The following is an 11,371-nucleotide window of genomic DNA, read 5'->3' on the forward strand; positions in this document are numbered from 1 at the left end:
GAATTGAGAGTCATAATACACCCCGATCTACCAAGAAAGCACTAACTTAGTATACCCATTAGGTTTACACTTAGGCGAATGTTACATCCCTAGGATTTTCCTTAATTGATTAAAAATACCAAAAATAATTCATTCTCTAGTTGCTATCTCTTAGTCTAATTACTAGCTGTTAACTTTGAAAACAATCATTCACTTTGTTTGAAAGTATAATTAAGCTATTTCACGTTCTCTTCTTGAGTACTTACCTTAATACCGATCTTAATCTCTCTATGAAATTCGACCCCGACTTAAGTTGGGTATTATAATTACAATGAGCGTTTCCTACTTATTATTGAGTATGGATTGGACGTGATCAGTATTCCACCAACTTTTTGCTATATACCATATTATCCAAGTAGAGCACAATGAATTCGTCAATGTACTCTCGGAAGACTTGGTTCATTAGGGTGCAAAATGTGGCTGAAGCATTAGTCAAGCCTAATAGAATGACCAAGAAGTTGTACGACCAATATCTTGTCACACAAGCCGTCATGTGTTCATATCCCTCAGCAATCCGGACTTTCCAATAACCTATTTTCATATCTCTCAGCAATTCGGACTTGCTAGAAACATGTCTTCATATTTATTTAGGTAAACACTGTAGCACCACCCAATCTATTGAACAGGTCCGCCATTAGCGGGATATGGTACTTGTTCTTTAGGATTTATCTTGTTTAGGGCCCGATAAACCACATAGAGTCGTATGGTGCCATCATATTTCTTTTGGAACAACACAGGGGACCCATAAGGGGCCTTGAAGGGGATAATGATCCTTGTGTCCAGCATCCCCATCAACTGTATCTGAAGCTCAGTGAGTTCAGGTTGTGACATTCTGTAAGGCGCCCGGGCGGGTGGCTTTGCACCCGGCACCAACTCAATCTCATTGTCCATAGTTTGCCTAAGCAGGAGCTGCTTCAGCATGTCTTGTGGCATGCATCTTCAAACTCCTTTAGTATCTCCTTCACAGGTGCATGAATGAGATCCGAAGAGCATTTAATATATTTAATACACTGGTATATAGAAACTTAGGTTCATGTCTTTTGACTCTCTTCTTCAACTGTAGGGCTGAGATGTTCCCCGTGGATATCTTTATGGTTGTACATGGGATAATGTAGGGCTTGTGCCCGTTTACTCCCATTATCAGTAGCATGTCTGCATAAGGTACGGGAATGGTGTTGGTTTGCCTCATGAATTCCAATCCAACTATCAGTTCGAAGTCATCTATAATCACCACACGTAAGTTGAATTTTCCTTCATAGGGATCCAGCTTCACCAACACTCCTTTGGCTATTCCACTCACTAGCTGAGGCAGTGAGTTGATATACTTGACATGGCCTCTGCCCTTTCCTATGACTAGACCAAGGCACTCTACCTGAGTTGAGGCTAGGTAATTGTGAGTAGCACTCGTGTCTATCATCGCACAAATGGGCTTGCTATTAATTTTAATTTCGGCGAAAATTAGGGTCTTCTCCTGGTTAATATGAGACTTCTCATCCGCCTCCGTATTCCTTTTCTTGGTAGCTGTACATGGGTCTTTCTTCTTACAGATGTGGGTACTAGTTCCCGTTAAGGCCTCATAAATAGAACAAATAAGTGAATTGAAGGCACCTATTGGTTCTGTCTGGTCAGCATCGTCATTCGTCCTATCATCAAAAGTTTGATGGGCGTTCATTTATGCTTGTGGGCATTAATTGCTCCAATGCGGCCTGCTGCAATGACAACATCCTTAAGGAGGCTTCCTCCCCTGATCATTATCGTGAGAGGCTTAGATTTGATTTCACCTATCTCCTCCACTTCTGCTAGGGCCACCATTTCTAGGTCGAACCCTTTTGTATCCTCCACGGACAAGTGGTTGAGGCCTATCCTTACGAGCTTCCACTTGGTAGTCCCCAAGGCATTCTGCAGCTTGGACACCTTAGGAAAATTATATACCCTTTGTCTTTGCAGCTCCACATGGGCATAAGGTTTCAAACCTTCCAATAACGAGAAGAGTTTGTATTTGTTGCCTATATCCCGTATGTTCAACATAAGTGCGGAGAATTCACGCATGTAATCTCAGACTGACTTGGTCTGACGGAACTTTCGGAGCCTTCTCCATGCATTGTATCCAACATTTTCAAGGAAGATTGTAAGCGTATGGCTGCCTTCAGGTCTCCCCATGTATCACAATTATCTTCACCAGCCCTGGTAGCTTCTTATTTCACCCTCCACCAAAGTTTAGCGTCACCCTTAAGATACATGGTAGCCGTTGCTATCTTCTTTGTTTCTTCTAGCTCCCCCATAGCATCGAAGTATTGTTCGATGTAAAATATGAAGTTCTCCACTTCTTTAGCATTTCGAGCCCCATTGTGGGGCTTCGGTTCAGGGATATTGATTTTTTGTGGCATAGGGGCGAGGTTCACAGCACCCCCGATGTGGTTTCCTCCTCCTCGGAGTAGGCCTTGTAACACAGCGTTGCTAATATTATGCTGACCCGTCAAGTTATCTATAAATTTCTGCATGACAGTCACCATGTATGCCTCTTATTGCTTATGGGCTAAATCTTTGGTCCTCTCCTGTTGGAGCCTCTCGAATTTACTGAAATTTCGGCTGCCTCTGTGACTACCATTTGTCGGTCTCCTTCAGAGTGGCAACTGATAATTGCAATGTCTCATTTGGCCTACCGCATCATGCTGTCCAAGTCGTCCAACCTTTGCACTAGGCTGATTCTTAGATCATGCACTGTACTCGCAATGGGTCGTAATACATTAACCGTCTCTTCAAGGGCCGCAATGCGGTCCCCATGATCCACTATGGTCTAAAATAGGGGTAATGGCAATTTGTTCCTTCGTCCGATATCGAGCCTAGGCTCTGGTACCAACTGTTACACGACGCCTTCCTGAGATGTCTTGGAAGGGCGATACAAGGCTAAGCAATCGATGTCCGTGCAGTTGCTATCCACCAACTGGGGTCCTCCGTACGAGACTGTCAGTGAAGTAGGGAAAAATCGATGTCAAGAGAAATTAAGAGGAAAAAAAGAGAAAGAGAATGAAAGAAAACTTGATTGCAGTAATGAAAGTTATTACAGAAAGGCAACACGACATCCAGGGGAAGAGACACCAATACAGAGAATTGTTTGCTTGCTTGAAAGTTTAACTACTTGATCCCCCTAATAATGCTTAAAAAAAAATCAAAGTTACAGGACTTGACATAAATAAGCTAGAGATTCATAATGGAAATACAGGAAGTAAAACTACTATATATTTACAACAAAAATGACTTAGATTCGCACAAGGTAAAAGCAAGTCCGTTCTGGCCGTAGGGCATGGGTCGATTGCGCTGACAATGGCACGCGACTGGGGCATAGCCTGCCGAGGGGCGCTAATGGCATCTGCCTGTGGCTGGGCGCTGGTGAAAGCTATTAATGGGGCGACATAGGGACAAACACGCTTGTCACGTGGCACGACTAAGACCACGAGGCCGTCCATGGCGCTAGGCGTCCGGAGACAGCCAATTTTTAACGGCCAAGACCACGAGACCGTCCATGGTGCTAGGCGTCCGGAGACAGCCAATTTTTATCTCTATCTTAAACTTCGAAATGAATTTTTTTTTTTTCAATGCATTTAAACTAGTAAGTGATCCTCAACTATCGTTTAGTTTACAATTACATAATAGGTTTTAAAAAAAATGTGGGAGATAATATCATTTTATCTATGATTAATTAAGATAAATTTTATATCTTGATGTAAAAATATATACTAATTGATAAAATATGATATGGAAGTTGATATTTCCACAAATATTTAATTTTTTTTTTGGGGTTATTTTGGGACCCGCAATAGAAAAGTTTTCCTAGAAGCACATGTTGGATTTTGGAAGTGTACTGGATAAAGTCCAAGTTCAGGGTCAGCTAACAAGAGACTGAAAAATGGCGATGGAGATGAAGATGAAGGAAGCTTTGCCATACATAGGAATGGTTTCAACACAATTTGCACAAGTGGGTTTAATGATTGTAGGCAAAAAAGCCATGTCCACTGGAATGACCAACTTCACTTTCGTCTTCTACTCCAATGCTCTTGCTTCCCTTATTCTCCTCCCTTCTTTCTTCTTCTATAGGTCAACTCGTCCTCCACTCAATTTCTCACTTATATGTGGATTTTTCTTGCTGGGAGTTCTTGGGTATGGGATTTCTCATCTTTCAATTAGCTGGTTTTTGATTTAGCAATTGGTAAAGGTCTAATATTTGGGTTATGGGTTTTTCATGATTTTGTGTAGTTGTTCAGCTCAGCTAACAGGGTATGCTGGGATTAATTATACTTCTGCTTCATTTGCTTCAGCTATGCTCAATCTCATCCCAGGTTTTACTTTCGTACTTGCCGTCATTTTCAGGTTTTTACCCTCTTCTCACTTTTGTTCTAGTTGATTTTAGAGTAGAATGAACACCAATACTCAATTCGTTTAATTTTATATGATCATGTTTGATTCGGCACTGAGTTTTAAAAAGAAAGAAAGGCTAGCACGAACTTGTGGTCTTAACTATACCACGACATTTCTATAGCTAAGAGTAAGGGTAAAATGAGAAATTTAAAGTTAAAAGTTACCAAATATGGAAATGATCATCTTCTTTTTGGAAAATACTAAAAAAGAATGAGTGTGATATAAAATGGAATGGAGGGAGTATTAAGCAAGCCAGTTTATTCACTTTCTAGCTTATGAGAAAACAGATTAGTATATTGTTCCCTCCGAAGTGAAGTGTTCGTAATTTGAATTTTCTACTTGGTATACTTATGTTTTCAATGTTACAAATATTGCAGTGAGTTCTATGTTTGTTTTCATCGGAGTTTCTTTGTTTTCGATAATCAGTATAATTGTTTTCTAATTCAACTGAATGCTCATTTCCATTCAATTAAAGAGCATGTGTAACCAGAAACAACGTAGGAAATTAAGGAACCATGGAAGGAAGAATAAAATGGTGGAAATAAAACAGAATATTGTACAGCACCATGAGTTTAGCTATCTATAATTCTTTATTTGTTAAACTAAAACATGTTAGCATTGAACTGGAAAAAGTGAATGTATACAAAAATGCCTCAATATTCTTTGTTGAGGGTGCTGTGTTTCATATTTCTTTTCATCTGCCATTTGGTTATGAAGATTTAAAAGAAAATATGAAGTAGGAGCACATACACATGCACATTAGAAGGTCATATCATTTTGATAAACCTGCTAAAAAATCATTCAGTGCGGTCTCCTCTCTTTGTAAGCTTTATTGATGTAATTGGATACTATAGATATCTTCGATCACAAGAGACTGGAACAAATAACAAAAATGCACATTTTTCTTTGCTTTCTATCAGGATGGAGAAATTAGATTGTCGAAGTACAAGTACCCTGATTAAATCTGTTGGAACCGTCGTCTCAATTGCCGGAGCCTTCACCGCCACTCTTTACAAGGGACCGCAATTTTTTTTGAGTTCCTCATCTTTGAAGCCTCAAAATTATCTTCATTTTCAGGAAACTGACTGGGTGATTGGAGGACTATATCTTGTAGTGGATTGCATAGCGGCTTCAGCGTATCTAATTGTACAGGTGTGAGAATAACTCATTGAAAGCCACACCTTTGTTAGTTGAGAATCGGCGCTAGAATTGATATATTTATGCTTTTTACAGGCTTCCATCCTTAAAAATTATCCAGTTGAGCTGATTGTGGTCTTCTTTTACTGCTTCTTTTCCTCCATTCTATCAGCAATAGTCTCTCTGTTTATGGACATGAACATAAATGCTTGGATGCTACAATCTGGTACGAGATTGTTCGCTGTTCTATACTCAGTAAGTAGGTAAAATGTGTGCATTTTACATTATAGGATTTTCTCATATTGTGACCATGCTAAGATAATAATCGACGAAGCACTTGTCAGGCTCTGTTTGAGTACTTCAATAAATATATGATTCATGCTCAATTGCGAATGGTATGAATTTACTTAATCTGGTTCTAGCTTTCCGCCTGCTTTGTATCAGAAGTAAATTCAAGCTAATTGTACATTTTTCTCCACTTAACCCCTTGATCTGAACATTATCTTTACTTGGCTCAGTTTGTTCCTATTAGACTAGACTCTCCCAATTGCAACCTAAGGATACAGTTTTTTTTCCTACTCTTAGTTAATCTAAGTTAGTGTGTTTTGCTAAGGTGGGATCAATCTCGGTACTAAACTAGACAAGGAGTTTGTTCTAAAATATGAATCTGAAAACGCTAATACAAAAGAAAGGTCGAGAGGGATAAGCTGGGCCAATGTGAGGCTTATATGTTTGCACACTGAATTTAGTGGCTGTTCCAAGGTTTTCAGGTTGGAAAATATGTGCTGTAAATTAGTGATACGAAAGTGAGAAGGATAAGAAGATATTGGCAAAGTGATCAATGAATAATAGATACTTCTAATTTTAGAAGAGTTTCTTTCTTCGTGGGATCCGCTTAAGATTGAAAGATTCACATACTGCCTTTATACGGTTAACTAAATTTTTTGGCAACAAATTGCTTCAACTGTGGAAATATCTTGACATATCGTGTCTTCTTAACAGGCAAACCTTTCATGTGCTTAGTGCCCATTTCCCTTTCAAAATACACTGAACAGTGAATTTGGAACCTTTAGTGGTAATTAGAACAGTTTTTTCACTATATTGCTATATCACTAGTATATTGAATTCTCTTACTTACTTTCTCTACCAGCTTGCTAATGATATTTTAAATTACAACTAAGTGCTTTGCTATTTAAGGACAATTACTTCCAAAGACTACTAAACCAAGACAAATCAAAACTGTCCTCATAATCACTTAGTAAAACAAGACATAGGCTTACATAACTTCTATTGATGTGCTAAAACCTGCTAAGGAGTGATATTAGCTTTGAATTTGGTTTATCTTGTGTTCAAGAAATTATTCAAACTACCCTGGCCTAACAGTTGTCCATTTATGGTGGTTTAGCTTCCATCTTCTTCTATCCAGCTATTACACTTTATTCCCAGTGGTTCCTTTGAGAATACGTTAGCTTGTGCATCTTAGAAGAAGCCTAATTACAAGAAAATTATAAATGTTGAGCTTTATCAATTGAGAATAATGAATTTATGGTTGCTTATTTGATCAGCATCGAGAGGTTCATCAGTTTCCTTCTACAGCATATCTCAACCATCTGACCCTTCTTCAGCATATCTCAACCATCTGACATGTATTTTGCTTTTCTTAGGGAGTATTTGGCTCTGCATTTCAAGTCAGTGTAATGTTTTGGTGCGTTCGTAGAAGAGGACCTCTCTTTGTTGCTATGTTCCATCCTCTGGGAATCGTAATTGCTGCTGCATTGGGTATCATCTTCTTAGGAGATATTTTCTACCTTGGAAGGTATTGTTATATTTCTTTGACAACCTTACAAATCTATAGAAGTGTTGGCAAAATGGACTACATGTGCCTAATCATCACTTTTGTTACAGCTTGGTGGGGTCAATTGTAATTGTTGTTGGCTTTTATGCTGTGATGTGGGGAAAAACACAAGAAAAGAAGGTAGATGAAGACCATCTGTCAAGAAATATCAATTCAAAGGCCCCACTCTTGCAAATAAAGGATGCAGAGACAGAAGTTTAAGCACAAGATAAAAGCATATATCATAGGTACGTCCATTTTTTTTAGCATTTAACTGTTTAAAGCAAACGGGGAATACGATTTCTGTGTATCCTTTGTGTATAACTATATCAAGAGATACTCGAGCAAAGTCTCTTAGAGCAGTCTGCTTCACTGTGAAGATGATTTAAGTGTATACGTAAATCTCCTAGGTCTTTGTAGCTTATTCCAAGAACATTATGTATTTAGTCCATATGACTTAGTTAAGAAACTTCAGGGGACCGAAAATGATTAAATATTGGGCTGGATGGGGTGTGGTTAGGACAATTTTGACTCATGCTCCTTCTGCTTATGTTTTCTTTGAATAAGGATGTAGACAGAGCCGTCACATCCTATTTGGGCTCAGACCCTTGGATAGAGTATAAATCTCAAGAATTATAAGAAACAACAAAACAAGGGAATATTTGGTAAAAGTACTCTCTTTTTAATTCTTGCTCACCAATACTATAGCCAATATGTAGACCCACATGTATGACATCCTTGAATCAAACATTATGTGGAACATGTCGGTCCTTCCCAGAGAGAACATTTTTTGTCTTTTTTTTTAAAGTACGTCCAGGAGACGTTTTAGGATTTAATTTAGAGTTTGTTTCGTAAGAGCAAGTGTAATGCAAGAATATTGTCCTTTCTGTTACGTCTCTGTTCTTGGCATGTCAATGATTAATATGGTAACTATTCATTATCCCTATATGCTCTTCCGATTTCAGAAATCGGTGCTGTCAAATATGAATTTGGTATTCAATGTTGTGGCATTCCAATTTCCATTTATAAGGGGTTCTCCTTTGTATTCAAAAGATAGCAATTTAACATAATGTTTATTTAGAAAGATGAGATTTTGACATGGATGCAACTTGAGGAAGTGATACTTAAATGCCGATAGGCCTTTTGTCACAGAGATCAAGTGGGAGTTAGAAGTAGAGAAGTGGTTGGCCGTGGTGATAATCTAGTTAAAAGTTCCAAATTTGTGATATATAGGCATTTCCTAGTATATTCGCTACAGCTCTGCCTTAGTTTTGGCAGCTTGTAACATGTAAGCTACATCTGAACCAGTCCATTGAGAATTTCTTCAATTTAGAGCTGACGTCCACCATAATTCAATCTCATCCTTTTAATCTATGTTGAATTCTTCTGCGTAAACCCTCCCAGATGCAAACCTATTGACTTCAATGTATATATCGTAAGTTAGACGGCTTGTTTTCGGTATTATAAATTGTAACAGGTCGTAAGGATTATATGTAAAAAGATGAGTTGGATAGAAAAGGTCATATTAGCTTCAAAGTGAAGAAAAGGTGTGGATAGCCTGTGGTGTCCAATGTGCCAACCATCCTGAGGAATTACTTTATGATATTATTGAAAACATTCTAATTTGTTAAAAATGCACTTATTATTGGCTTGCAATAATCTTAATAGTATGCATATTTTAGGATGTAATATAACCTTTGATTTTATAGCGCAGTTCGTCTTTTGAAACCTTTTTTCTTCAACCTACATACATCCTCTCCTTATCTTCTTTTATTTCACGGATCTGTTATGTTGGTGGATTGAGCATCAAGTAAAAGAACTAGCTGTGCTTTACAGAAATGAATTGTAAAGTACAGAAGGACTGAATGATATATTTGAGAAGAAAAATGGTGAATCAGTTTTTAGCGGACAGACTATTAGTGATCTGAAAGCATATGCGGCCCATAATAATTTTATCTTGATGAAACTTATGAACTAAATTAATAATAAGAATGATGCTTTGCATGACTTGAGAAGAACAAGAAAAAGAGAAACCTACCCTTTTTTGATAAATAAATGAATCATAGAACACCATAGATTTTTTTTATCTATGAAACTAGAAGACATATCTTTCTGTGTTTGAAGAAGTTGACATTGTGTGTTATAGTGTGATATATATGTGCATTTGGGGATTTTATATTAAAAAGTGAATGTATATGCTGACATAACATTGTATTTGACGTTTCAAAATGCACTTGTCGTTGACATTTTATGTTGAATAATCTGAATGGAAGCAAAGAACTGATAAGAGGTTTTTTTTTTCGAAAAACATTGATAGAGCTTGTCTCCTCATGTTACTGAAAGCAGCATTGGTTATTACAAAGTCAAGTATGACGGTATGTATAAGGTAGCTCATTCTTTGCCTCTAAAAAGAAAATTAGATAACTCATTGCAAAATGCCTGATGCCTCTGTGTGGAGGGGGCACTTTAGATGGTTGTGTCCCATCTTTTCATGTCAATGGAAGTATGATCATGACTTATTCTCACATGTCATTTTCTTTCTTATATCAGTATGTAATGTGTCATTAAAAGTCTTTTGTTCTCAATAAAGATCTATTTGCATGACTGCTTATTTGGTTGATACCAGTTTGACTATAAGCTCTAACCTGACTTTGTTATCGATTTTACAGAGTCATACATGACTGAATATATCAGATATCTCATTCTTTATGTATAAAAAAGAAAGTTAGATAACTCTTTGTCAAATGTCTGACGCCTCTGTGCAGGAGGAGGCACTTTAGATTGTTGTACCCTCTCTTTTCATGTCAATGGTAGTATGATCCTGACTTGTTCTCACATCATTTTCTTTGTAATAACATCATGTAAAGTGTCATTAAAAATCTTTCATTCTTGATTAAAGATCTATTTGCATGGCTTTGCTTATTTGATTGATGCCAGTGTGACTGTAAGCTCTGGCCTGACTTTGCATCGGCTTTTACAAAGTCATACATGACTGAATATATAAGATAAATCATTCTTTTTGTATGAAAAGAAAACTAGATAAGTCACTGAAATGTTTCTGTGCAGGTGGAGGCACTTAAGATGGTTGTATCCTCTCTTTCATGTCAATGAAAGTATGTCCATGACTTGTTCTGACATGTCATTTTCTTTCTAATAGAATCATATAAAGTTTCGTTAAGAATCTATTGTTCTCGATAAACGTCTATTTGCATGACTATGCTAGTAGGAGGGTAAGCAAGTACTCAATGGAATAGTCGAGATGTGCACAAGCTGACACAGACACCACATTACAAAAAAAATATAGCTATTTGCATGACTTTCCTTATTGATTGATGCTGGGACTATAAGCTCTTGCCTGCCTGCAGACTGGAAGAAGTCAAAGCAAGGTGACAGGGCATATTGTGGAAGTTGCAGACATGTAAGCCACAACCAGATGGAAGTCCTCCTTTACTGAAGTTTGTATAAAATTGTTGGAATACTCATACAAAATTCTCACTGTTGCTGTAAATGCAGAGTAGATAAACCTATAAAATGCAAAATGATTCCCCGTAATGACCTGGTGCATCACTCTTTTATCAGTGTATATAATATTGTTATTCTGGTCAGCATTCACATTCTATGCAAAGGATGCTGTTATTTGTTATAGAAATGGAATATGGTTTTCTCATTTCAAAAGTTCAAATAAAATGCTCCGAATGTGAAATAATTCCCATTCATGTGGTTCATCATAATAACCATAATCAGCAATTAAGCACACATCAGTGATATTAACAGCCTTTTGGTGAAATGCAGGGTAAGACTGCTTATAATAGACTCTTGTGGTCCAGTCCTTCTCTGGACCCCGCACATATCGGGAGTTTGGTGAAATGCAGGGTAAGACTGCTTATAATAGACTCTTGTGGTCCAGTCCTTCTCTGGACCCCGCACATATCGGGAGTTTAGTGC

At 37.7% G+C, this 11,371-nt stretch overlaps 1 protein-coding gene across 6 annotated transcripts; it reads left to right on the forward strand.

Moving 5' to 3' along the window:
• The first annotated feature begins 3,894 nt into the window (after nucleotides 1-3,894).
• On the forward strand, nucleotides 3,895-11,093 carry LOC104237984 (WAT1-related protein At3g28050-like). Of its 6 annotated transcripts, none has more exons than XR_713793.2 (9): nucleotides 3,895-4,197; nucleotides 4,294-4,407; nucleotides 5,376-5,607; nucleotides 5,689-5,847; nucleotides 7,257-7,408; nucleotides 7,498-7,674; nucleotides 9,744-9,812; nucleotides 10,493-10,539; nucleotides 10,792-11,093. XR_713793.2 is itself a non-coding variant. In XM_009792237.2 (7 exons), exons 1-6 carry the CDS (start codon nucleotides 3,947-3,949, stop codon nucleotides 7,646-7,648), a joined length of 1,059 nt encoding a protein of 352 aa, XP_009790539.1. In that variant the 5' UTR covers nucleotides 3,895-3,946; the 3' UTR covers nucleotides 7,649-7,674; nucleotides 10,792-11,093. The 6 variants fall into 6 exon arrangements, 1 of the variants encoding a protein (XP_009790539.1); XR_713794.2 differs by having other exon boundaries at nucleotides 9,744-9,801; XR_713795.2 differs by lacking the exon at nucleotides 10,493-10,539.
• Nucleotides 11,094-11,371: the final 278 nt, after the last annotated feature.

This window comes from Nicotiana sylvestris, chromosome 10, assembly GCF_000393655.2.
Source record: "Nicotiana sylvestris chromosome 10, ASM39365v2, whole genome shotgun sequence".
Taxonomy (NCBI): Eukaryota; Viridiplantae; Streptophyta; class Magnoliopsida; order Solanales; family Solanaceae; genus Nicotiana; species Nicotiana sylvestris.